Raw genomic sequence first — 27,958 nt, forward strand, 5'->3', positions numbered from 1 at the left:
GCCCGATGTCGTGAAAAGGTGGGGTAGGAGCTTGCCCCGTCAGCGATGGCCACGCCCCCGCCGCTGTCGTTGACGTCACGGGCGCTGGAAGATTGACGCTAGAGGCCCGTTGGGGAGGTAGCTCTATGGCTGCTGGGTATCTGCTGCTCGCTGGGAAATGTAGTCGGCCCGATGTCGTGAAAAGGTGGGGTAGGAGCTTGCGGCAGCCACAGGATTTAGGGGTGGGAGATGGAGGGGCGCCGAGAAGGCTGGCTGCTTCCGCTTGAGTCCGCCCGACTTCGGCAGCCTGCCTGGCCTGGCTTGGAACCTGTGGGTCTGGCCAGCTGATCCCAGTTGTGTGGCGTCCTGGGCCACCCGCCTCCACCCGGTGCCCTTCAGGAACGTGCCTTGTACCTACCCCGCCGCCCTCCAGCGTGGTCCCGAGAGCCAGTGAAAGACTTGGAAGCCCCGAGTGCATTGTAACTAAAGGTGGCTGCGTGATGTATATGAAGGCGCGGATGGATAATTCACCAGTATTTATAATGCCCGATATAGGTAGAGCCCATCATTTACAAAAGTTGTAAATCGGCAAGCCGTTTAAGCGCGATAGTGTAACACAAAATCTGGTTGTTAGATTATCTTTTGTTATTCCTTAAAGACCCCTTTTTTAAAAAAAGTCATAGTTGACTTGGTTGTTTTCTTCTTATTTATTTAAAGTATTTGGAGAGGGATGGGGGTGATAGCATGCTTGAGGAAGTCACAGGATTTTCTTTCAGTTGGTTCTTTCCTCCCATCATGTGGATACCACGAATCGAACTGAGGCAAGTTTCTTTATTCGCTGAGCCATCTATTTAGCCCAAGTATGTCTGAGCATGGAATAATGATGTTATTTATTGGAGAGAAAAATATATATACATAAATTCGATGACTGGAATGAAAACCTAGACAAGACTGAATTTTGCCACTGGGAACTTGTAAATTCAAAGTAGAAAAACCCCTTACTGATTGTATAGATTTTTTGTGGTGAGTTTTGTAGTTGGATATAAAAAATTGACACTTTTCTCTTTTTAAGAACTTAGTTTATAGTCCCGTTATTCCACCGCTGTGAAATATGTTACTAGATTATATTTTCTTGTGAGAAATTAGCAGTTATATACGTGTTTGCTTTCTGGAAGAAAAGCAACTCTCAGACAAATTTTTAAAATTTTATTGTATGTAGGAGTGTTTTACCTTATGTGTGTACCTTATGTGTTTTACCTTATATGTGTCGGTACACAGCTCTGTGGAGAGGTTTTTCTTTGGACTGCCAGCCAGCTCACAAAAAATGACATGGAGACTTAATAATTAAGAAAGCTCGGCCTATAGCTTAAGCATATTCCTCACGAGCTCTTATAACTTAAATTAACCCATTTATATCAGTCTGTGCATGGTGTTACCTCTCCCATCTTGCACCTCCTGTTTTCCCTGTGTCTCATGGCAGCTCCTGTGTGCCTGGATTCTCTTCCTCTTCCTCTCTCTCCCAGGAAATCCTACCTATACCTCCTGCCTAGCTATTGGCTGTTCGGCTTTGTTTTTTTTTTTTTTTACACCAACCACCGCAGCACAGTGTACAAGTGTCTCACAACACAGGTGGGCAATAAACCTGCTGTAGGGATATCCCAAGATAGTGTGAGTCTGCAGATCCCAGTCAACCCTGCAGACTCATTTCATTAGTTGGTCCGCCTTCCCTGCAGAATCTCTGATAGAGACATAGCTTCCATCTGGGCACTTCCTCTCAGTTTGTTCTTTGGCCTTGCTGGGGACGGAACTCGGGGCACACTGGCAAGTGGTCTGTTACTGATGTAGATACCTGTTGGGACTAATGAGTCCTGGCCTTCAGCTGCTCTTCTCTCCTAGAACCTTCTAATTGAAGTTACTAGAAGCTGTGCCTAGCTTAGAGGATCAGAGGATGGGATTTTCACCTGTTGGCCATTGACTGCAGTGTATTGATGCCTACACGGTGCTGTTAAAGAGGGGCTTTGGTATCAGTGTTTAAAGGTCTGCGTGTCGGTCTGTCTCTGTGTCTGTGTTCTCAACCTCCAGCCCCTTGCCCGAAGCTCGCGAACTGGGGTCTAGCACGTAGAGCGCAGACCGGGGTCGCGGTGCGCGGCAGATACCCAGCCAATACACTCATTTTTTACTCAGAGACGTGTTTCTTCGTTGCCTCCCTAAAACTCCCCTGACTTCTGACATTTCTCTCTGTGTAGATTTCTCGGCCACTGGTGTTTAGACAAATCTCAGTAAAATGACTCTTCAGGCGCTGGTGCACCGTGCGGCCTCCATGCACTTGAACAGAACAGCTGTGTGCTTTGACGAAGGCAGCAGCCGGCCCCCAGTGTGTCACAGCTACAAGACAGTGCTGAGCGAGGCTTCCGAATTATGTGATTTCCTGCTGACACACTGTGACTTTGGAGGAATTCGGGAAATTGGTCTCTACTGCCAACCTGGGATAAGCGTACCCTCCTGGATTTTAGGGTAAAATTTCTAGGATAAAGTGAGATGACTCTAAGTTAGTTTATAGCTTTTAATACACAGCACACATTGTAAGCTACGTTTCTATTTACTGTTGGATTTTTTGGCATTAGTTTATCAATTTTCTAAAGAAGTTAAAGTACACATTATGCTAATATTATTTTTAAGTAAATTATTTTAAGCATTTAATCATTTTAATCATTTAGTTTGTGCCTATTAAGGAGAGACTAAAAGGTTTTACTAATGGAATATTTAAATATCTGCAATAAAGACCACATTTGTCTGTCAAAAGAAAGCAGCTGAAGCATTATATAACTGTTGTTAGCTCACAGGAAAGCACTGAGACACCACTGCAGGTCTTGTCAAGTCTTTGAAAATGTTGTATTTCTGTACATTAAGTGTCGGGAGCTCTCAGATATCCACTGGGCTCAAGATAAATAACTATTTACAACTGAGGCGTGACCCTAAAATTAGTGAAATTGGAATGGATATTAAAACAGGGACATCAAAGTGCTCACAGGAGAATTTTGTTTGTTTTGCTAACCTTGCACTTGCCCTTCAGGATTCTTCAGGTCCCAGCGGCTTATGCACCTGTGGATCCAGACTCACCACCGTCATTATCAGCTTACTTTATGAAGAAATGTCATCTGAAGTATGTTCTCGTTGAAAAAAAGCAGGTTAACGTAAGTCTTGGTGTTTAAGTGTTTTGGAGGGGTGTGAAGTGGGAGGGAGAGAGGGGAAGAGAGAAAGGGAGAGAGAGAGAATATGAGAATATTTCCAGTTTAAGAGTTCTCTCAACCTATGACTTTGAGGCCAGCCTGGTCTACCAAGCTACTTCCAGGACAGCCAAGACTACACAGAGAAACCCTGTCTCAGAAAACCAAAAAAGAAAACAAAGTTCTCTCCTCTGTCTTAACTTCTTAATCCACCAACTCTGGCAGTATTTCCCAGGTCCAGTGATGTCACTGTTCTGGTTGAGTGTGTGCTGTGGGAAGTTTCTCAGGTCCAGCATTTTTGGTTGAGTGTTGTGGGAAGTTTCCTGTACAACATAAGATGGTTAATAGCATTGCTGCCTTCCACAAACTAGAGACCACTAGCACCTTTTCGGTATGACATCCAGAAATGCCCAGATCTTCCCAAGTGTCCCCTCTCCACCCTGAACACTTCACTGAGAACCATCCCTTTATGATATGAAAATATCTTCCAACCTTATGGCAGTTGTGTGTTTTCCTTTCCTGTTTCCAGATTATTTCCCATGGTGGAAAGTGCCATACTTGGAGAGTCTACTTTTATGTACTTATATCAGTGTTAGAGAATTATAAATAATGAAGCTGCTTTTATCAATCAACACAAGAAGCTCTATTCAGAAGGACCCCACTTTCAGTGTGTATGAATCCAGTGGCGGTGCACCCTGTAGTCTTAGCACTCAGGGTGCTGACGATGACCTCCAGCTGGAGGCTGAAGTGGTCCACATAGTGCATTCCAGACCAGCAGGGTCACATAGCAAGGACTTGTTTCCAAAGATCAAAAACCAAACAAAATAAATATAACACCGTTTCATCCAGCTCACTCCTGCATTGCACCGAAGCCAGAACCATAGCCATTAGGTCCCACCTTCTGTTGAGGCTGCTTGCAGAACCTTGCTGTCCACTCCTAGTTCAAGACCAGCTCAGAACCATTGTAAAGGATTCAGTAAGTGGCTCTAATTTAACGGAGTTTAGTCCCATGCTGTTGCCGCTTTCAGGTGGGTCCCATCCTATATAGGCTAAGGGTACTTTACGCTAATTACACAAAGTAATTGAGGATTCTCCGTTCATCTCCATTCATCTTTCACCTACACCAAACCTCACCTTCTCCTCCATTTCTGCACATTTCTGAAGAGCTTACTGTTCTCCAGTGTCAGCTTTCTTAGATCATGTGGCTCTATATTGGTGATTGTCTGAACTACCCATCTTCTCATTTGGAGAATACAAATATTGCCTCTGAAATCTCGGACCCTTTGTGTGGAGTTAAATTCTGCTTCTCCACTAACATCTCAGTCATGTGCTGTTATCATTTTTCCAATGTTGCATTACAGTTGCATGCTTTTATATACATCTGCTTTGAAGGTGAGTTTGAAAGTAAGGACACTTAACTCTTAGGTATGTCTTATTTCTCCTTGTTCCCAGATCATAGCTAGTACTCCCATCCCTGGTTACGCCATATTGAATGAGTAAATGGATCTTTTACATTTCTATAAAAGAAGCCTTTCTTTCTTTCTTTCTTCCTTCCTTCCTTCCTTCCTTCCTTCCATCCTTCCTCCCTCCCTCCCTCCCTCCCTCTCTTTCTTATTATATACACAGTATTCTACCTGCATGTACGCTGCAGGTCAGAAGGTAATTACAGATGGTGTGAGCCACCGTGTGGCTGCTAAGAATTGAACTCAGGACCTCTGGAGGAGCAGAGCCATCTCTCCAGCCCAAAGAAGCCTTTTTAATATGTTAATATTTGTAAATATTTTCTCTAACAGAAATTCAGATCTTCACATGAAGCAGTTTTGAACTATGACACAGTTTCAGTGGAACATAAGGACCTGGTGCTCTTCAGACTTCATTGGGGAAACGGTGAGGTGTCGGCGCTCAGTGATGGAAAAGAGAAATTCGAGGTGGATGATAAAGAAACCAGCATGAGTTCTGAGAGCAGCATCGAAGGGAGGGCACACGTGGACATTCGGCAGGAGCGTTGCTTGGCTTATGTTCTACACACCTCGGGGACCACAGGGACACCAAAGATTGTTAGAGTGCCTCACGCATGCATACTACCAAATGTCCAGCACTTTCAGTGAGTCCTGTCCTTTGAATCCTTTAGAATTTGTGCTTTAAGCTGGGTGTGGCGGGACTCGCCCGTAGTCTCAGCATTTGAGAGGCAGAGGCAGGCGGATCTTTGTGAGTTCGAGGCCAATCTGGTCAACAAGAGCTAGTTCCAGGACAGGCACCAAAGCTACAGAGAAACCCTGCCTCAAAATACAAACAAACAAACAAAAACCGTCCATTTTAGCTGAGCAGTGATAGTCCACACCTTTTATCCCAGCATTCGGGAAGCAGAGGCAGGTGGATCTCTGTGAGTTCGAGGCCAGCCTGATCTATAGAGTAAGTTCCAGGACAGCCAGGGCTGTTAGACAGAGAAACCCTGTTTTGAAAAACAAAGTACCAAACAAACAAAATCTTGCATTTTAAAAAAGAAAAATGAGTTTAAATCTTTGTAAATCTTGATCCAAGTGGATAATCTTAAATAACTGATCAGTTGGATCTGCCTGATTGATGTGTATATCAAGAGGCAGACAAGAGGCAAGTTATGTACTTGTTAACAGGCCAATCACAGAATGCGTGTGTGCTTCTGTGTGTCTGTGTGTGCGTGTGTGTACGCGTGTGTGTGTGATTGGAGGTAAGATCCCAGGCATCCCACCAACGCCTCTAATCCACTAGCATCCTTTCCTCACACGTTTGTGTGTGTCTGTGTGTGCGTGTGTGTGTGCGCACGCGCGTGTGCATGTGTGTGCGTGTGTGGTTGGAGGTAAGACCTCAGGCATCTCACCAGTGCCTCTAATCCAGTTCATCTTCTGGCCACTAGCATCCTTTCCTCATATGTTTGTGCATTTGCAATGCGCACACACAATGTCTTCAGAAATAAAAATGAAAAATAAATCAAACAGAAGGAAGAGTCTACTGAAAGGAAACCAGAATATAATAATGAATTATTATAAGGAACTGGCTCTCACAGTGTGGCTGAGGAAGTGTGGAGACCACAGAGTCCGCAGCTAGGAGAGAGTCATAGCAGGCTGGGACCCCACAGGCATGAGACTGTCCACAGCAGTCAGAAAACACGGTCAGCTGCTGCTGCTGCTTGTTAAAAAATATTTTAATTTGTGTATATGTCTGTATATTCTTGTGGGTATGGTATGTGCCTGCAGAGGCCAGAGACTTTGGTTGCTTCTCGAGCTGGAGTTACCTAGACCGAACTGCCTGACCTCTCAGTAGGTGCTGGAGCACTAGTATGCTCTGGTCCATAAAGCCATCTCTCCAGCCCTGTTTGGTTTTCACTAAGGAGAAATTCAGCCATTCCAGGATTGATAACACTCAGCTGACTGTGGACTAGAACGTTCAGCAGAACCGACAAGAGGGTGTATCTTTACTAAATGGCAGCTGCCATCCTTCTGTTCTCTGACTTCCCCCTTAAAGGGGAACCCGTATAACTGGTGATTCGCATCTGTAATTCTAGCTATTGGAAGGCTGAAGCAGGAGGATTGCTGTAGTAATAAGGGCAGCGGCAGGGCTGCGTCCCCAACACCCCAGCCGCCTGCCCGGCTAGCTTATGCCCCGAAATAATTACACAGACACTGTATTCTTTTAAACACCGCTTGGCCCATTTCTATCTAACCTCTTCTAGGCTAATTCTCACATATTAATTTAGCCCATTTCTAATCATCTGTGTTGCGCCCCTAGGTGCGCTTACCGGGAAGATTCTAGCCTATGTCCTTCTTAGCGTGCGTCTGCCCAGGAGCCAGGAACATGGCGTCTCTCTCAGGCGTCTGCTCCCGAGAGGAAAGGGTCGAGTCTCTGAGCTCACTTCCTCTTCCTCCCAGCATTTTGTTCTGTTTACTCCTCCCACCTATCCTCTAACCAATAAAATGGGCCAGGGCAGTGCCTTTATTAGCCAATGACCTTCCTCCATCAGATTGCTGTGAGTTTGAGACCAGTCTGGGCTACATAGAGAGTACCAGGGCCAGCCAGAATGTCTCCATAAGCAAAGAAAAACAAAACAACAAAAATAAGAACGAAACCATAGTAGAAAAAGAATTCTGGGGGTTATAGTTCACTCTGTGTAAATTGACATATCAGAAAGTCTGTCTGGTAGAAGGGGGGAAATGCTGTTATTTAAGGGACTTTCTTCTATTTATTTTATTTTTAAATTTTTTTGAGACAGGGTCTCATTATGTAGCTCTGACTGTCCTCAAACTCATAGAGGCCCACCCTTCTCTGCTCCCAAGTGCTAGGATTGTGGGCATGTGCTACCACACCTAAAGGGCTCTCAGTCCTGCCTTCTGTAAAGAGGGTTTCTAGCAGCAGCTGCACCGTTGGTTAATCTGAAGAACAAAGTCTGAAGCATTCAGAAAATGTGTTCTCCTGATAACTGATTTCCCCCCTCTTCTTTGTTTAGATTCATCTATTTTTATTTTTATGCATATGAATGTTTTCCTTGCATTCATGTCAGTGTATGCCTGGTGTTCATGGATGTCAGGAGAAGGCATGAATTCCATGGAACAAGAGTTTCAGATGGTGGTGAAATACCATGCAGGTGCTGGGACCTGAACCTGGGTCCTTTGCAAGAGCAGGAAGTGCTTTTGACCACCCAGCTGTCTCTCCCGTCCCTACTTAATGGTTCTTTAGGGTCTGTGCTTACCCAGGCTTGGGCGTTCCTTATGACAGCTATGCTCTGTCTGTCCCTAGGGTGCTTTTTGACATCACCCAAGAAGACGTTTTGTTTCTGGCTTCGCCTCTGACCTTCGATCCATCTGTTGTGGAAATATTTGTTTCTCTGTCCAGTGGAGCCTGTCTGCTCATCGTGCCAACTTCTGTCAAAGTGTTCCCAGCCAAGTTAGCTGATGTTCTCTTTTCCCGCCACAGAGTGACCGCTCTACAGGTATATTTCAGTAGCAACAGAAAAGTTTTCATCTACATTCTTCTAATGTTACATGTCTTAGAGAATCCTTTATATTTCTATAGTTCTTCCCAGTGGATTGATGATGTGCAGTTAGCTCATCAAAGGTACCACCTTGTGATGGCAATGTTTATTTTAAAATGAAAGAGAGTTCAGTTAGTCATGCCTAGAGAATCATTAACTGTGCATTACCTGTAGTACAACTGGAGGAACTTGACTTTGACTATGGTGTACTGTTGGGGTATCTTCTCTCACAACATTTAAGCATATTATGTTTCCTACCAAAAACTAGTATATTAATTGCACCATTACAGATGAGCTAAGAACCAAGTGTGTTAGCACCTGCCTAGACTCTCAATACTTGGGAGGTAGAGTCTTCCTATAAGGAGCTCAAGACCAACCTCTGCTATGTAGTGAGTTCAAGGCTAGCCTGAAATACCTAGAATCCTGTATTTAAAATAAACTAAGGATGCCGGGCGGTAGCACTCTGGAGGCAGAGGCAGGCAGTTCTTTGTGAGTTTGAGGCCAACCTGTTCTACAAAGTGAGTTCCAGGACAGCCAGGCTACACGGAGAAACCCTGTCTTGAAAAACCAAAACCAAACAAACAACCCACCCCCCAAAAAACAATCCAAAACAAACAAACAAACAAAGGAGCCTGGCAGTGTTGGTTCCTATTGCTATGAAGAGACACCATGACCACAGCAACTCTTATAAGGAAACATTTAATTGGGGCTGGCTTACAGTTCAAAGGTTTAGTCCATTATTGTCATGGTGGCACTTAGGTAGACATGGTGCTGGAGAAGGAGCTGAGAGTTCTACATCTGGATCAGCAGACAGCAGGAAGAGAGAGAAAATGAGCCTCAAAGCCCACCCCAGATGACACACTTTCTCCAACAAAGCCACACCTAATAGTACCACTTCTTATGAGCCTATGGGGACCATTTTTATTTAAACCACCACAAAGGCTGATTTGTGCAGACCAAATATTCTTGGATGTGTGGCCTTTCACTGACACATGGTCAACTTACCAGGGCTACACTATTTTTTTTTTAATTTTTTAAATTTATTTTTATTATTTAATTAAAAATTTCCACCTCCTCCCATTTCCCTCTCGATCCCCCATCCCCCTTCCCCTCCCTCTCCAGTCCAAAGAGCAGTCGGGGTTCCCTGCCCTGTGGGAAGTCCAAGGTCCTCCCCTCTCCATCCAGGACTAGGAAGGTGAGCATCCAAACAGACTAGGCTCCCACAAAGTCATTACATGCAGTAGGATCAAAACCTAGTGCCATTGTCCTTGGCTTCTCAGTTAGCCCTCCTTGACAGCCACATTCAGGGAGTACGGTTTGATCACATGCTTCATCATCCAGCTGGCCTTGGTGAGCTCCCATTAGATCAGCCCCACTGTCTCAGTGGGTGGGCGCACCCCTCATGGTCCTAACTTCCTTGCTCATGTTCTCCCTCCTTTTGCTCCTCATTTGGACTGTGGGAGCTCAGTTTGGTGCTCCAATGTGGGTCTCTGTCTCTAGCTCCATCCATCGCCAGATGAAGTTTCTATGGTGATATGCAAGATATTCATCAGTATGGCTATAGGATAAGGCCAGTTCAGGCTCCCTCTCCTCAGCTGCCCAAGGATCTAGCTGGGGACATCTCCCTGGACACCTGGGAACACCTCTAGAGTCAAGTCTCTTGCTGACCCTAAAATGGCTCCCTTAATTAAGATATATACTTCCCTACTCCCATATCCACCCTGCCTCCATCCAAACCGTCCCATTCCCCCAAGCTCTCCCCATCCTCCCTTCTCACTTTTTTCTCCCCATTTCCCCTTACTCCCACCCCATCCCCACCCCCAAGTTTCCCATTTTTAAAAAAATATTTATTTATTATGCATACAATATTCTGTCTGTGTGTATGCCTGCAGGCCAGAAGAGGGCACCATACCCCATTACAGATGGTTGTGAGCCACCATGTGGTTGCTGGGATTTGAATTCAGGACCTTTGGAAGAACAGGCAATGCTCTTAACCACTGAGCCATCTCTGCAGCCCCCAAGTTTCCAATTTTTGCCTGGCAATCTTGTCTCCTTCCAATATCAGGAGGATAACTTTATGTTTTTCTTTGAGATCACCTTCTTATTTAGCTTCTCTAGGATCTCATATTATAGGCTCAATGTCCTTTATTTATGGCTAGAATCCAGGGCTACACTCTTAAGAGAAACTGGCAGTTGCTGGTAGCTCCTTGGTTAGGGGTGGGACATTGTGCCCAACTCCTCTCTCCATGCTGGGACTTGATCTGGCCTGGGCGTGCATGGATTTTGTGCATGCTGTCACACCCACTGTGAATTCAGATGCTGTCCTTGGAGAGAAGAGGTTCAACTTCTGTCACCCACATGGTGGCTCATAACTGTAACTCCAGTTCTAGAGGATCTGACACCATCTTCTGACCTCTGAGAACACCGCCTAGGCACACATGGTGCACGCATGGTGCACACACAGGCATGGAGAAGAAGCACTCACAGAAGTTATAAAACAGAGTGTAGAACACGGGTTGTGAGATATTACATGGTAAATGGCTCAGCGAGATGGGGCTGGAGTGGTCGCTGAGGATAAGAGTGTTTGCTGCTCTTCCAGAGGACTTCAGTTTGGTTCCTGGCACCCACATGGTGCTCATAACCATCTGTCACTTCAGACCCCAGGATCTAGGGGATCTGGTGCCTTCTTACATCCTCAGGCACCCACATATGCATGAAAGCAAAACAGTCATAGAGATAATAATAATCTTTTTGTTTTTTGTTTTGTTTTTAGAGACAGAGTTTCTCTAGGTAACAGCTCTGGCTGCCCTGGAACTCGCTCTGTGGACCAGGCTGGCCTTGAATTCACAGAGATCCACCTGCCTCTGCCTCCTGGGTGCTGGGATTAAAAGTGTATACCACCACTGCCCTCTGTTTTTGTTTTTTTTTTTGTTTGTTTCTTTTTGTTTTTTTTTTTAATTTCAAGATATTATATTATAAATGGTGAAAGATACTGATACTGGGTGTGCCAGCAACATGCCTTTAATCCCAGCACTCAGGAGGTAGAGGCAGGTGATTTTTGTGAGTTTGAGGCCAGCCAAGACTATATAGTGTGATCCTATCACAAAAGTCAAAAAATGAAAGAAAAAAACATTGAAGCGATGGGGCTGGAGGGATGGATCTGTGGCTGAGTATGCTTGCTGTGTCTCCAGAGGGCGCCCCCATGTCCATGGCTCACGGAATTCCGGCTCTAGGGACTCTGAACCCCTTTGTGGCTTCTGTGGGCACTTGCACATATATGCACATATGCACACATAGTCACACACATATACACATAGAAATAAATCTTAAAGAATTGAAGAGCCATGTGTGATGATACATACCTTAAATCTCAGCTCTCTGGTAGGTCTGTGGTTTCACCAAACTTCCTTTTATTTTATTTTATTTTATTTTTTGTTTTTCAAGATAGGGTTTCTCCATGTCCTGAAATTACTCATTCTGTAAACCAAGCTGGCCTTGAACTCACAGAGGTCTGTCTGCTGATTGCTGGGATTACAGGCACGCGCCACCACTGCCTGGCACTCTCTGCTCTTCATTAAGAAGAGAGAGCTCTTAATGCTGGTGAGTCTCACCAGTGCAGTAAGGGCAAAGGGAAGGGAAGGAAGAGTAGGAGGAAGAAGAGGGAGAGAAGAAAAAGGAGAAGGCGGAGGAAAAATTTCGTGTGTAGATAGCATGATCATGTGTCTGTAGAACGGGGAAAGGCAGCAAACCTGGAAGATACACACTCGATATAAAAACCAGCTGTACTGAATGTGTAAATGTATGCATATAGTCATGTATTTCTATATATATTTCTATTAAGAAAATGCCTAAAGCAAAATTAAGAAAATATTTCTTTACAATAGCGTCAAAAATAATAAAATAGGAATAAGTTTAAAGAATATCAAGACACGGTTGTGGGGGGAGGAGGGAGAAAGAATAGCAAGATTCATCCACCAAAACTCTAGCATCATTGACGGAAATTAGAGACACACCTACATAGACAGGCATCTCACACTTATGTAGAAGTCCAAGCATTGTCAACAGGGGAGTTCACACTCAGTCTGTAAATTATATTAAATGCACTATCCTACCAAATCCCAGGAAATGTTTGATAGAAGTTCACAAGTTGATCCTAGATTTTATATGGAAATGGAAAAAAGTCTTAATTTATACAGTGGATTACCACTTGATAATAAAAAAGAAATAAACTGTTTATATATACAATAAAATGGATAAGATGGGAAATATTTATTAGGGTTTTATAAATAGGGCTTACCAACTGAAAATTATAGCCGTAGGGCTAGAGAGATGTCCCAGTGGTTAGGAGTATTCCTTGCTCTCTCAGAGGCCCAGAGTTCAGTCCCTAGCACTGTGTCTAGGTTGACAATGCCTCTAACTCCAGCCATAGGCATCCAATGACCTCTTCTGGCTTCTGCAGGCACACACATACAAACATACACAGAAATAATAATGCATCTTTAAAAAAAATAAAAATACAGTCTTAGTGTCCTTATAGGTTCCGAAGTAATGATTACAGTGTTTACATACGGAAGGAGGAAACTAAGTGATTTTTATTGTGTTTCCAGGCAACGCCAACATTGCTGAGAAGATTTGGATGTGAGCTCATCAAGTCCACTGTCCTGTCAGCGCATACTTCTCTGAGAGTGCTGGCCCTTGGTGGGGAAGCCTTCCCCTCACTGGCTGTTCTCAGAAGCTGGAGAGGCAAAGGCAATAAGACACGAATATTTAACATTTATGGTATCACAGAGGTGTCTAGTTGGGCGACTTTCTACAGGATCCCCGAGGAAGTCCTTAATTCTCCTGTGAAGTAAGGCTTTAGTCACACTCAATAGAGGGGGAAGTCTTCTCCCGAGATCTTAGCATTAGCCCTGGGGCTTGTGAGTTTTGTTGGGGATGGCAGTTGAACGTGAGGCTGTTGAAGGTGATAGTCTTTGCTTGCTAAGCCCACCCTCCACTGGGGAGCTATGCTCCTAACCCTACTGACAGGGTTTGTCAGGTGCTGTAGTGATAATATTTAAGACACTATTTCAACTTAAGAATCCAAAGTCTTTCTTATAACTGGTGACAAGATTCTACCAGATCCTTTTGTGACATAACACATGGTACCAAACCATTTCCTCGGGCATCTTTGCATTGTACCATAAACTGCTTTTGTCTTTGTTTGCTGTAGTGTGCTTTTGAGACACTGGGAAGTGTGCCCACATGTGAATTTTAAGCCTGCCCTGGGCTGTGTTTTTCTGCAGACACGAATCTCCCGTGCAGCTGGGGTCACCACTCCTTGGGACGGTGGTCGAAGTCAGGGACACAAACGGCTCCCCAGTTCACGAGGGCACCGGCCAGGTATTTTTAGGTTTGTTCATGTTTATTGGTTTATTTTTCAAAAAGAAAAATCAGATGTTTCTTATGTTCATTTCATGTTTTTTTAATATAGAGTGCACTTTTCCGTGATAAATTTTAGTCTTTTCATAATCACAAAATATTTTGTGTTTACCCGAATAGTTTCACATGTAGTTTCTAATTATCTAGAAACATGATTTGAAGTGTTAGCATTTGTAGACAAAACTACGTAAATTCTAATGATACTTTTACAATCATATATATTTTTAGAAATAAGTTTGGTTTTATCCTTTTGCTAACTTCCTGAAGTTATTGTGCCTGGGTAGCATTAAGAAGTCTCCTCATTTTAATATAGTCAAGGTCTGAATCTTAGTCACTGAATTTTAGAGATACTTTGATTTTGATGTTGTTAAATCAATTTTCCATGGATTTTGTGACATTGGAGTTTGTGTCTTTGAAAGGTGGGGAAAACAGAGTGTGTTTCCTGGATGGTGAAACGGCAGTGCCTCCTGGCACCATGCGGGCCACAGGAGACTTTGTGACTGTGAAAGATGGAGATATGTTTTTCTTGGGAAGAAAGGACAGCCAGATCAAGCGCCACGGCAAACGTCTTAACATTGAGCTTGTACGACAGGTAGAGCCATTTAACACTAAGTGTCTCTTAGTGTATTAGGCAGCAGAGGCAGCTACCGCCAGACTTCTGTGCCAGGTCCTCTACAGCTCACATGCCTGACACATCACTCAGGAGGCTGAGGCTGAGGATTATGGGCTCAAGGCCAGGCTGAGCTATATAACAGGATCCTAGCTTTAAAAAAAAAAAAAAAAGACAGAATCAGTGCCAGGTGGCAGTGGTGCACACCTTGAATCCCAGCACTCAGGAAGCAGAGGCAGGTAAATCTCTGAGTTAAAAGCCAGCCTGGTCTACAAAATGAGTTCCAGGACAGCCAGGACTACATACAGAAGCCCTGTATCAAAAAAACCTAACAAAACAAAACAAAAATCCCAAAATAATTGCAGTAAAAGGCATGGATAATTCAAGGTATCTCTTATTTCCATCAGGAAGATATTTTGTTTGATAGTTTTGTTTTGAGGCAGAATCTGTTTATGTAGCCCAGGCTAGTCTAAAATTCCAAGTCCTCCTGCTTCGGCCTTCCTTGTGTTAGGCTTACAGGCACGACTCCCCAAGTCTGGCTTTAGATGGACATTTTTAAATGTTTTTGTTCGGGGGGGGGGGTGTTCTGAGACAGGGTCTCTCTGTGTAGTTCTGGCTGTCCTAGAACTCACTCTGAAGACCAGGCTTTGAACTCGCAGAGATCCTCCTGCTTCTATCCCCTAAGTGCTGAGATTAAAGGCATGCAGCACCACTGCTCAGCCAAGATGGCTATTTTTAAAATAAGGGGTTGGAGAGATGGCCCACTGGTTAGAACAGTTACTGTTGATGGAGGAAGGTCATTGGTTAAAAAAAATAAAGAAACTGCTTGGCTGGCCCTCATAGGTTAGAACACAGGTGGGTGGAAAAAACAGAACAGAATGCTGGGAGGAAGAGGAAGTGAGCTCAGACTCGACAGCTCTCCTCTCGGGAGCAGACGCCTCAGAAGAGACGCCATACCCTGCTCCCGGGCAGACACACGCAATGAAGGTCTGACCGACCCAGGATGGATGTAGGCTAGAACCTTCCCGGTAAGACCGGTACTCACAGATTATTAGAGATGGGTTGATCCGGATATCAGAATTAGCCAGTAAGGACTAGAGCTAAAGGGCCAAGCAGTGATTAAATGAATACAATTTGTGTGTTGTTATTTCGGGGCATAAGCTAGCCAGGCGGCCAGGGTGCTGGGGATGCAGCCCCGCTGCTCCTATTACTACATACTGTTCCTGCAGAGGACCCAGGTTTGCCTTGTAGCACCCACATCAGACAGTTCACAACCTTTTTCTGTAGCTCCAGTTGCAGGGTACCCGACTCCCTCTGTCTCCTCCAGCACCTGCATTCACATGGTGCATAAAAACTCACACAACACACATACATAAAAATACATAAAGAGGTTAACAAAATAGATTCCGAGACCTATGAAAATACATTGGTTTATTTGCTTTGGAATGTATTTTTGCGGACAGGAGGACTGGTAGCTCTGTTAGTAGTACATACCAATAGCAAGCAATTAAAAAAAAAAAACTCAGGTATTTTCTGGAAGTGATTCAGCTGTACTGATTTTAGATCGGCACAGGACTGCAAATCCAAGCATTTAGGAGCCCGTTTCTAGGTGTCCCCATTAGTAAGTGAGGACAATCTCTCTTCCAGGTGGCTGAAGAACTTCACCAGGTGGAATCCTGTGCAGTTACGTGGTATAATCAGGAAAAGTTGATTCTCTTCGTCGTAACCAAAGTTGATTTGGTAAAGGATAGCATCTTTAAGGAACTGCGGAAACGCCTTCCAACTCACGCTCTCCCTGATGACATGGTGTTGATTGATGCTCTGCCAGTCACGTGCCATGGTAAATAAAGTGACGTAAAGCAGATGTGTGCCGAGCTGGAGAACACTAATTAGTTTAACAGCTGCATAAGTGCCGTTATCAGCGATACTAGCATGAATTACGGTAGACTCTGTTAATCGCTTTGTGTTACTAACTCATCCCTGATGAGAGACTCCTGTGGGCTGGTGGTATTCTGATTTGCAAGTAGGCTGCAAAATATATACTCTTAAATTCAGACACAGGGAGGGCCACATACCTGCACTGGGGAAACTGAGGCAGGAGGATTACCAAGCTTGACACCAGCTTGAGCTACATAGTAAGATCCTGCTTTAAAACAAACAAACAAACAAACAAAAAAAACCTATGAGGCTAGAGAGATGTCTCAGTGGTAGAAATGGTTGCAGCACCAGCCTGGTGGGTTGATAACTTGATGCTGCGATGGAGAGAGTCAAGTCCCAAGAGGTGTATCGACTTACACAGAACACACACAGACACATTTTAATGTGCATCGTGTGTGTGTGTGTGTGTGTGTGTGTGTGTGTGTGTGTGCGTGTGTGCGCGCGCGCGCATTCTTGGTAGTTCCTTACCCGTGGCATTTTTATCTAAGGCATACTCGAGACCACGTCTTGAGCCTTTTTCTGTGGATAAAGAGCGTCTCCTTTCCTCTTGTCTTCGTAGCATTGGCCTTCAGAACTGACTCTCTGTGCTCTATGGTGTCTGAGCTTTACAGTGAAGAGCGTGTGGCTGATAAACACAGTGACTCTGGGGCAAAATTAATTTGCTTATTTTATGGGGTGGGATCAAGCCTAGGCCCACGTAGGTGCTGAACATGTGTTTTACTGCTTGGCTATACCCCCAGCTGCAGTTTAAATGTTATTTTAATGTTTGTTATTTCTCTTCATACTAAGGAAAAATTGATGTTTCTGAATTAAACAAGATATATTTAGACTACATAAACTCGGAGCCTAGGAATAAGATCCATGGAAAAGAGGAACTTTGGGAAAAATTACAGTATTTATGGAAGGTACAGTTTCTTAAATACAAACTTATTTTTGTAATTCATTCTTTGTAGGGAATTTTAGTATTCCTAGTAAACCAGTAAAAATGTTTTTAAAATGTTATTTCTGCCCAGGTGCCAAGTAGCATGTCTTCCTTAGTCCAGTCAGTTCATGCTAAAGGTTGGAGTGTTTAAGTAACTGTCTCACAGACATTCATTGAAAGGGAGCTAGTTTACAAGGTGCTCGTGTCTACTCGCCTACTGACGTGACTTTTCTCGGGAGAGGCAGTGCAGTGCCTGTGCTCTCGCCGGCTAGACCATGCTGTACCGGGTAGGCTAGCCATCGCATGTTGGGCTCTGTCATCAGTCTTGAGAAACGTGCAGTAGCTGTGTGCTACTGCTCAGGCATTTTTTAAATGTGTCCCAATAGGCCAGCAAATGTTCTTAGATAAGATGTAGAGTTTTCAGCAGGCGTTGGTGTCCCAGGCCTTTAACTCCAGCACTTGGGAAGCAGAGGCAGGTGGATTTCTGTGAGTTCGAGGCCGGTCTGGTCTACAGAACTAGTTCCAGAACAGAGAAACCCTGTCTCGAAAACAACAGCAATAAAAAGATGTAGATTTTCTGAATGCTTCTGTGAAGCAGATGCATTTGGTTAGTCTTAAAAATCGAGGACTGTTGTTATTGCTCACTGTAAGGCAGTTTGAGCTGTACGAAGTGGAATATCAGCCATGGGGATTAGTTGGTAAAGCAGATGTTTCTGTGACCTATTCCTTATTTTATGGGTAGGAAAACTGCTCTAAAGGGCATCATATTTAGAGATTATAGAGTGAATCTGACAGAGTTGGTGGTATAGTGATAATCATTAGAATAGAAAAAACAATTTTTAACTATCTTAATTGTTAGCATTTTTTATGATTGCTGTCTGTATCACTTGTTACGTGTGCAGTCCTGTGTTCGGGCCTCTTACCGTATCTCTCCCTCTCTGTATGTAGTCTATTCTGAGTCTCCCTGGGGATCCCGAGGATGCCTGGAAGGTTCCCGAGGACTCAGTCTTCTTAGATAGTGGCGGCGATTCCCTCAAGTCCATGTGGCTCCTCAATGAGATTGAAAAACTCACTGGCACATCTATGCCTGGGCTCCTGGAGCTTATTCTCAGCAGATCTATCTTAGAGGTGTACAACCACATCGTTCAGACCATGTTTGCACAGGAGGACCTGAAAGTCGGCAAGGGCTGTGCCTCGAAAAGGAAACTCAGTGACACGGACCCAGAGGAAGCCAGTGGCAAACCTGCACAGCCGGCCTTGCCCTTTGCCCACGACAGCGAGGCAAACGCTCTGATTGCTCTCAGCAGAGGGAGTCAGCTCCTATCTCTGGGCACTCGGGGGCATTTAACTAATTTAGGACATTGCCCGTCAGTCTGTCCTCCTGATTTCATCTCACAGACTGACACTCAAGCACCAAAAGACTTAAGTCCTCCAGTTCCTGAAGAGAAGTTGAAAAAGCCATCAGTTTCTCAGGAGGGGAAACCTGCGGCAGGGGCTGAGACCGTGTTGCAAGAGAGGTGGCGGTCAGACACGGGCAAATGCGTAGATGCGTCCCCTCTGCTGGTGATGGCAGCTGCCGATCCGTCATCCACAACCGTGTACATCGGTTCCCACTCCCACAGAGTGAAAGCGGTTGACCTTTACTCTGGGAAGACGAGGTGGGAACAGCTCCTGGGAGATCGAATTGAATCCTCGGCATGCGTGTCCAAGTGTGGAAACTTTATTGTAGTGGGTAAGCTTCTGAATCCGAGGTTCATAGAGTTAAATTCCACACGCACACGCACATGCACACGCGCACGCACACACACACACACATGCACACACACACACACTTTCAGTCTGACACCCGGATGGAAGCTTAGCTCTGTATTGCTGTACTCTGACTTTGGCAATGTTTAATTCACCACCTCACTTTTCTCACGGAGAAACGGAAACCGTAATAGAGCATGATGCTGTGGCACACATTACATTGAAACCCACTGACCCACCGCAGTGTCCCTGGGTCAGGAAGTTTGGAGGCACCTAGCTGATGATTGAGGTCTCATGCTTCTGTAGGCCCTGAGGGCTTTATGTGGGGTGGCAGGTTTGCTTTCAAGACGGCTCACAGACAGCACTGTCAGCACAGGGCCTCTGTTCTTAGTTGGTTTTTGCTAAGAAGATTCAGGTTTTGCCACATGAGCCTCTCTCTGTAGCTGTCTGAACATTTGCACAGCACGGCATCTGACTTCCCTCAGAGCGGGTGATCCCAAAGAGAAAGCCACAAGAGACCTAGGCTCTAAAACTGGAGACCATCATTTTTGTTTAATTGTGTTCATTAAACATAGATCACTAGGTCCAGTTCCTGCTCAGGGGAGAAAATTAGTTTCCATTTCTGGAAGAACGTCTAAGAATGTGTGGCTGTATTTTAGTTCTGGGCAGGATTAATCAAGCCCAGCAGTCCATTGGTACACTGCAAGGCTCTTCAATGATGGCGACACAGAAAACAGCTTGGAAATTGAATCTCAAGAGCAATGACCTGGCCATGGGCAGAACAATGTAAAGTGTAGCAGTTGAAGCCATCCTAAATGGCTGTCCTCAGGTCCCATCCACTTCGTCTTATTCTGTGTGCCCAGGTCTCTGTAGCGACTTCATTTGGAGGTTTTTACCCTTTCTACATCAGGATCCCCCAACTTTCTTTTCATCCACAGCCACACTTGGGAAGAGAAGTTCAGTGGAGTTACTAAGAATACCAGCTCTTAGATATAAATCCTGATGCTGCCACATGGTAACTTTGAGATTTTGGCTCTTTTGTTTGTTAACCTGCTTCCATTGTTGTCATCCATAAGTATGGATATAATTAGGCTAAAGTATTTGAAAATGTAGGCTGGGGATGTGGCTTGGATGGCAGAATGCTTGCCTAGCATGTCAGGGCCCTGGGTTCAATTCCCAGCACTGTATAAACCAGATGGTGTGATCATGCACAACTGTAATCCCAGCACTCAGGAGGTGGAGGCTGAAGGATCAGAAGGTCTTAGGATACCTGAGGCTAGCCTGGGCTAATGGCCCCAGTCTCAAAAGAAAAAGCCCCATACATAGGAAATGTGCAGTGGACATTGGTTGTTATTCATGCTAGCTTTTCTCAAACAGCTCTGAGCATCTGTACTGTTACAATAACGGTTGGGTAAAAGGAGAATAACCCAAGGCTCTGTGACACTGGGCAGTTTATCTGGTCACAGCCAGGGCAGATTTGAACCCAATTCTATCAGTGTGTGTGTGTCCGTGTGCTCGTGAGGTGAGAGACTACTTGTTGGTTGTCTCTTTCCCCCATGTTGGCCTGGGTATCATGACGTCAGGTTGGTGGCAGGTGTCTTTACTGACTGTCTTGCTGCCCCGCAGTACTATTAAAAACAAGGGCCTGCTGGGTGCGGAGGTGTCCACCTGCATCTCAGCACTCGGGGCTGAGGCCTAGGGCTGGGTGAGAGACCTGTGCCGCCAGACCAGCACTAGCCGGGATTTTATAGGAATGTGCTCTTCAGGATCTGCTGTGTCTGCTGAAAGCTAAATAAGGTGCGAGAACAGACATATAAGAAGAGCGTGAATACAAATTGTCATCATTTAAACTAAATATTTTTATCAAGGTATCTTAATCTCATCGTTTATATTTTGTTTCTCTGTAGGCTGCTATGATGGATTAGTTTATGTTCTAAGAAGTAAGAGTGGAGAAAAACATTGGGCATTTACTACTGAAGATGCTGTCAAAAGCTCGCCAGCCATGGACCCCACCACAGGCCTCATCTATGTCGGGTCTCATGACCAGCATGCGTATGCTCTAGACATCTATGTAAGGATTCCCTGTATCCGTGTCACACTGCAAACACAGGGGCATGTCACTGTAATGTGCGCCTGAGTCTGGAAGCAGGCATTAGCTATAAGCCCATGTATAACGTTTAGTCTGGAAAAAAGTGATTAGTCAAATTTAAACATCTTTAGGCATTTTTAACTTTCTTTCAAATAATTTCTGCAATATTAGGTATTCAGAATGAGCATAACAGAAAAAAAAGCTATTTTAAGCTCTTATTACATGAAAATATTAAACTTATATAAAATTATAAGGAAACTGCAATAATTTTTTTGAAATAACAGTGAATCAAAGCTCACTGGTATAAATAGAAATAAAGAATAAATATAAGTGATTAGAAAAACCCAGAAGAAAATAAAAACAAGTGCATAAACACACAGGAGGAAGCTGCTGAGGACATAAATGTTTCCGACCTTTAGTACTCGAAGCAACGAAATGAGACACTGCTATTACAGTGATTGACAGTCACGTCCCCGAGAGGTCGCAGCTTGTGTGGACGGGAGGACACAGGAGGACAGTTTGAGGGCTGGGATACAGCTCACTGCTACAGTGCTTGCCCAGTATGCACGAAGCCCTGAGTGCCATGCCTCCAGCCTCATACAGATGAGCTGGCACGTGAGTGATCCCAGCACTCAAGGCTCGGTTATGTGCACATAGTGATGTAATCAGTAATACACAGGAAGTAAATGCAGAGATGTAGTGTGGCTGTGGAAATCTCATAATCTTTGACCAAAAAATTTGTTTCTATGATTCCACCCTGGCAAAATCATCAGAAACATAAATATATGCACCAAGTTGTTTATAAGATTGAGTAATTGGTTTCTAACAGTTTTTAGATAAGGAAGAGAGATTATTTTGAATATAATGCTTTAAAATTATTTTTAAAGCCATTTTGTAAAATCAGTGAAGGAAACATACTGAGCTGTGTGTTCAGAATGAGTAAATGCACACATGCACATCCATGAGGGCACACACATGCATATGTGTTGTAATTGGAGCGGCTGGCTGCGTCCCCGGCACCCCGGCCGCCAGCTAGCTTATGCCCCGAAATAACAACACACAAACTGTATTCATTTAAACACTGCTTGGCCCATTTCTATCTAGCCTCTTCTAGGCTAATTCTCACATATTAATTTAGCCCATTTCTAATCATCTACATAGCACCGCTAGGTGCGCTTACCAAGAAGATTCTAGCCTACGTCCATCCTAGGTCGGAGCTTCATCGCATGTGCCTCAGAGAGCAGAGCTATCACGTCTACCCGGGAGAGGGGAGCATGGCGTCTCTGCTCCAGAGAGCAGAGCTGTCAAGTCTGAGCTCACTTCCTCTTCCTCCCAGCATTCTGTTCTGTTTACTCCTCCCACCTATGTTTTAACCTATGAGGCCAAGCAGTTTCTTTATTACTTAACCAATGACCTTCCTCCATCACATGCGCGCGTATGCACACACACACACACCAGTCAATCAAAAGGGAAAATGGTAGTGTGTTATCAGTATCAGTGACTTCCTTTGCTGCTCTGTGCTGTCTTACCCGGAATGGTAGTCCTAGCACTGACGAGGCTGAGGCAGGAGGATTCTGAGTGAGTGAATAGGGAGGGCAGGGGAGAAGAGAAGAGAAGCCTGCATTCCTCTGGGTGCTGGCGCCTTGCTCCTTGGTGCAGCATGTGCAAGGCTCTGGGTTCAATCCTAGCACCTCCAGAAGGAACAAAACCCAGAACTTAGCTATGTTATATGTGGACTTGTTAGCAATGAGCACCACCTGATTAATTCAAATTCTTGTTTTCAGGAAAAGAAATGTGTCTGGAAGCTAAACTGTGGTGGGATGATCTTCGCTTCTCCATGTTTGAGCCTGAGGCCACATCACCTGTACTGTGCTACGCTTCGGGGACTTTTACTGGCTATAAGTCCTGTAGGCATCCAGCCACTGTTAATTTAGCTCCTATCTTTATTTCTGATTTTGATATTTAAAAGTTTGAGTACTTTTCAGTTAAATATAATCTACACATTAATGAGTTAGAATTCACTTAAAATGATTGAAATTATTTGGGAAAACAAGGTAGCATGTGTTCATGTTTTTATTGTATTTGTTTCTTTAGTTATTTTTATTTTAGCCTTTAAAAAGATTTATTTGTATGTGTAACACATGTGTCTGGTGCCTGAAGAGGGCATGGGATCCCCTGGAACTGGAATCACAGATGGTTGTGAGCTACAGCGTGGGTGCTGGGAACCAAACCTGGGTCACCTGCAAGAACAGCCTGTGGACTTCGTCACTGGCCCTCTCCAAACTGTTTGTAACCTTGTTAGACAGGATTTTCTCAGTCATTTTAAGGACTTCTTGTCTGCCCCTTACAGTGGTGAACACCTTTAATCCCAGCATGTGGGGGCAAAGACAGGTGAATCACTGAGAGTTCCATGCTAGCCTGGTCTACATAGTGTTCCAGCCTGGGCTACATGGTGAGACCCTTTCTAAAAAAAAAAACTGAGCAAAACAAAAACAAACAGCACCAAAAAAAAACTTCTTGTCTATTGTAAGGAGAGAGGTCTTGTTCATATTTTTTTCTAATCTTAAAATTGTTTTTCCTTTTTTTATGTTTATGTTTTTTTTTTCTTTTTTCATTTTTGAGACAGGGTTTCTCTCTGTAGCTTTGGAGCCTGTCCTGGTACTAGCTCTTGTAGACCAGGCTTGCCTCTGCCTCTCGAGTGCTGGGATTAAAGGTGTGCGCCACCACTGCCTGGCTGTTTTTCCTTTCTAAAGATAGATTTTAGCTAGGCAGTGGTGGCATATACCATTAATCCTAGCAGCTGGGAGGCAGAAGCAGGCAGATCTCTGAGTTTTAGGCCAGTCTGGTCTATAGTGTGAGTTTCAGGACAGTCAGGCTGTTACACAGAGAAACCCTGTCTTAAAGTGTGTGGCTTTGTTTTATGTTCAGGGCTGACTTTTTGTCATGGCTCTGAGAAGCAGCACTGATTTTCTGACTCTTGTGTGCGCACGTGTGTGTGTGTCTGTGTGCATGTGTGTGTGAGCGCATGTGTGTGTCTGTGTGCGTGTGTGTGTGAGCGTGCGTGTGTGTCTGTGTGCGTGTGTGTGTGAGCGCATGTGTGTGTCTGTGTGCGTGTGTGTGTGTCTGTGTGCGTTTGTGTGTGTGAGCGCGTGTGTGTGAGCACATGTGTGTGTCTGTGTGCGTGTGTGTGAGCGAGCGCATGTGTGTGTCTGTGCGTGTGTGTGAGCGCGTGTGTGTGAGCGCGTGTGTGTGAGCGCATGTGTGTGCCTGTGTGTGTGTGTGTGAGTGCATGTGTATGTCTGCGTGCGTGTGTGTGTGCGTGTGTGAGCGCATGTGTGTGTCTGCGTGTGTGTGTGAGCGCATGTGTGTGTCTGCGCGTGTGTGTGAGCGCATGTGTGTGTCTGCGTGTGTGTGTGTGAGCGCATGTGTGTGTCTGCGTGTGTGTGTGTGTGAGCGCATGTGTGTCTGCGCGTGTGTGTCTGTGTGCGTGTGTGTCTGCATGTGTGTGTGTGTGTCTGTGTGCGTGTGTGTGTCTGTGCGTGTGTGTCTGTGTGCATGTGTGTGTCTGTGTGCGTGTGCATGTGTGTGTCTGTGTGCGTGTGCATGTGTGTGTCTGTGTGCATGTGTGTGTCTGTGTGCGTGTGCATGTGTGTGTCTGTGTGCATGTGTGTGTCTGTGTGCGTGTGTGAGCATGTGTGAGCGTGCCAGCGTCATCCACAGCGCCACTGTGCCACTGTTGCTGCTTGGTTCCAGCCTAGATGTGTAGTTTGCTGTAAAGTGGCTCCACAGGTAAGGCACGTACCGCCAAGCCTGACAGCAGGAGTTCAGGCTCCTTCCCACATGCTGGAAGGAGAGAAGCAAGTCCTACAAGCTGTCCTGCATTCTCCACATGTGCCCTGTGGCACGTGCGTGTGCACACATACATGTGCACACCCACAATAAATAAATAAATCAGCAAATGTAGCTTTAAAATGGTAAAGGTGCTTGGTTAGTAAATCGTCTTCAGTGCTGTTGCTTCGGTTACAACAGGCTGCTGGGAGCGTCGTTTGGAAGCACTGCTGTGGACAGCCGCTCTTCTCTTCCCCACGGTGCTGCCAGCGGTATGTTTGCGTCGGCTGTGTGGACGGGAGCTTGCTCTGCTTCACTCATGTAGGAGAGCAGGTGAGAGCAGGTGTTCCAGTTCTGTGCGTAACCCCACCCCCAGCCCTGGTGACTGGACCCAGGGACTTGCTGTAATCAGCGACCGCTCTGTTATTGAGCTTCATTCCCAGCCCTTGCTCACACACAGACACACATATATACACACATACATATATACATAGTATATATATATATGTATATATTATTATTATTTTTAATAATTTCTTTTGATACAGGGACTCCCTTGCTATCCTGGAACTCATTGTGTAGGCCAGACTGGCCTAGAACTGTGATCTGCCTACCTCAGCCTCTTTTTTTTTATTTTTATAATTTATTAATTTGTACTTTATGTACATTGGTATTTTCCCTGCACATATGCCTGTATGAGGGTGGTGGATCCCTGGAATAGGAGTTACAGACAGTTGTGAGCTGTCCTATGGGCGCTGGGATTTGAACCTGGGTCCTCTAGAAGAACAGGTAGTGCTCTTAACCACTGAACTCTCTCTCCAGCCCCTGGCTCAGGCTTCTTGAGTGCTGGGATTGAAGGCGTGTACCACCTGGCAATGCCCAGATTTTTGTTTAAAGCTCTAACTATTTGCACTTAAACTCCTTCATTCCGTTTCCATCTCACTTGGTTTGGAAAACTTGAGTTAGACTTTTTTCTCCCTTTCTCTTTGTTCTAGAGCTGGTTTTGGAACAAAGGCCAAGTTCCACACCCTGTCCAAGATTGTTAATAACATAATACAGTTTTTTTCTGTAAACACAGTGTCTGTGAACACACCAGTAGTAATTCTCAAGCAGCTCAGAATTACTTGTAACAGCATTGTCACGTAACTTGTCTTTGTTTTTACCACCGGAGCAGTCCAGTGGGAGAATGAAGCTACTTTCCAGAAACCAGCATTATTTTTGTCTCTGGAGTTACCCAGTTGTCTCCCTCTCACCTTTTCTGTCTGTATGAAGAAACCCTGCAGGCTTAAGAAAGTACTGCCCTGGATAAAAGACTGATCGTTCCTCCTCTTCTTTGAAGGTGTGGCGCTTCTCTGCGGGAGGACCAGTCTTCTCATCCCCGTGTATCCCAGCATCAGAACAAGAAATATTTTTTGGTTCCCATGATTGCTTTCTGTACTGTTGTAGCATGGAAGGTCACCTGCAGTGGAAATTTGAGACTACCGCGAGGGTGTACGCAACCCCCTTTGCTTTCAGTAGCCAGAGCTGCAGCAGCGAATCCCTGCTGGCGGCCGCATCCACCGACGGGAAGCTGTGGATCCTGGAGTCTCAGAGTGGCAAGCTGCGAAGTGTGCACACACTCCCGGGAGAAGTTTTCTCTTCTCCTGTGGTCTGGGAATCCATGCTTATCATTGGGTGCAGAAATAATTACGTTTACTGTCTGGATTTATTGTGTAGTGATAATCAAGTATAGTCCTTGTAAGTATATATGTGTGTGTGAGATGGTTGGAAATATTGTAAAGCTATGTGGATGGTTTTATATTAAAGATTCTATTTTGGGTAAGGAATTTGTCTGCTGTACTTCAATAGAGAACAACCATGTTTATTTCTTATAGAAGGAGCAGGAGCTTCTAGTGGGGGTTGATAAAACACCTGCTATATATTTTTTTTTTTTCGAGACAGGGTTTCTCTGTGGTTTTGGAGCCTGTCCTGGAACTAGCTCTTGTAGACCAGGCTGGTCTCGAACTCACAGAGATCCGCCTGCCTCTGCCTCCCAAGTGCTGGGATTAAAGGCGTGCGCCACCACCGCCCAGCTCTATAGTTTTTTAAATAAACTTTTAAGATTTATTTTATGTATATAATGCTCTATCTGCATGTATACCTATATGCCAGAAGAGGGCATCCGATCCCATTATAGATGGTTATGAGCCACCATGTGGTTGCTGGGAATTGAACTTAGAACTTCTGGAAGAGCAGCCAATGCTCCTAACCACTGAGCCATCTCTCCAGCCCACATCTGCTGTATTTTGTAGTACTTTTAATTAAGTACTACAAATGTGATGGTGTGCTGGATAGTTTCATATCAACGTGACACAAGCTAGTCATTTGAGAGGTGGGAACCTCAACTGAAAAAAAAATGCCTCCATAAGACTGGGCTGTAGGTGAGCCTCTACAGAATTTTCTTAATTAATGATTGATGGGGGAGAGCCCAGCCCATTGTGAGTGGTGCCACCCTGGACTGTTTCTGGCTTCTTTAGCAGGTTGATCAAGTCATGAAGAACAAGCCAGTAAGCATCACGCCTCCATGTCCTCTGTATCAGCTCCTGCCTGCAGGTTCCTGCCCTGTTTGAGTTCCTGACTTCCTTCAGTGATGGACTATGGTATGGAACTGTAAGCCTCACTTGCTTTTGGTCATGGCGTCTCATCACAGTAACCCTAACTATGACAGGTGGTGAATTGTATGTCGTATGGGGGCGGCACCTTTGTGAGATGGTTAAGATTCTGTGAGGATGTGTGTGTGTGTGTGTGTGTGTGTGTGTGCGTGTGTGCGTGTGTGCGCGCGCGCACGTGTGTTGGGGGATGCTGCTGACCCTGAGGGACTGGAACTTTGTAAGGAGAGACCAAGGCCTGTGTGCTCTGCTTTGCCATGTGATGTCTAGCATCATCTTGGTTGGGACTCTGCAGAAGGTCTCTATTAGTAAGGGACACATAACTAGATGTGGCCACCAGTCCTTGACCTCCTCAGATTTCAGAACTGAGAGCTAAATAAACGTGTATTTATTATAGTTAGTCTGTGGTATTCAGCCATGGACAAGTGAACAGAGACAGCTAGTAAAACAGTTCTTGCTGTGGATTGAGCTCGTTTGTAAACTGGCTAGCGTTTGAAGTCGAGCCAACAGTGAGTGTCTGCATAGAAGGCAGCAGAGGACGG

The 27,958-nt window shown here is 44.9% G+C and overlaps 1 protein-coding gene across 6 annotated transcripts; it reads left to right on the forward strand.

Annotated features, from left to right (window-relative positions):
- Aasdh (aminoadipate-semialdehyde dehydrogenase) lies at positions 1-26,585 on the forward strand. 6 transcript variants are annotated; one of them, XM_041671044.1, is made up of 15 exons: positions 1-18; positions 2,226-2,493; positions 3,053-3,173; positions 5,000-5,310; positions 7,977-8,169; positions 12,819-13,060; positions 13,497-13,603; positions 14,052-14,224; positions 15,890-16,082; positions 16,970-17,085; positions 18,051-18,834; positions 20,759-20,922; positions 22,725-22,847; positions 24,970-25,101; positions 26,108-26,585. In XM_041671044.1, the coding sequence occupies exons 2-15, from the start codon at positions 2,264-2,266 to the stop codon at positions 26,498-26,500; spliced, it is 3,282 nt and encodes a 1,093-aa protein (XP_041526978.1). In that variant the 5' UTR covers positions 1-18; positions 2,226-2,263; the 3' UTR covers positions 26,501-26,585. The 6 variants fall into 6 exon arrangements, with proteins under 6 accessions (XP_041526978.1, XP_041526976.1, XP_041526975.1 ...); XM_041671042.1 differs by lacking the exon at positions 1-18 and adding an exon at positions 87-184; XM_041671041.1 differs by lacking the exon at positions 1-18 and adding an exon at positions 127-534.
- The last annotated feature ends 1,373 nt before the right edge of the window (positions 26,586-27,958 follow it).

This window comes from Microtus oregoni, unplaced genomic scaffold, assembly GCF_018167655.1.
Source record: "Microtus oregoni isolate MIOR12 unplaced genomic scaffold, Mior012 000021F_ref0000039, whole genome shotgun sequence".
Classification (NCBI taxonomy): Eukaryota; Metazoa; Chordata; class Mammalia; order Rodentia; family Cricetidae; genus Microtus; species Microtus oregoni.

Coding starts and splice junctions, on each gene's coding strand:
- Aasdh (XM_041671044.1), top strand. CDS start 2,264: ATGACTCTTCAGGCGCTGGTGCACCGTGCGGCCTCCATGCACTTGAAC. Junction 2,494..3,052: donor GTACCCTCCTGGATTTTAGG/GTAAAATTTCTA, acceptor CTTGCCCTTCAG/GATTCTTCAGGTCCCAGCGG. Junction 17,086..18,050: donor AATTACAGTATTTATGGAAG/GTACAGTTTCTT, acceptor CTCTGTATGTAG/TCTATTCTGAGTCTCCCTGG.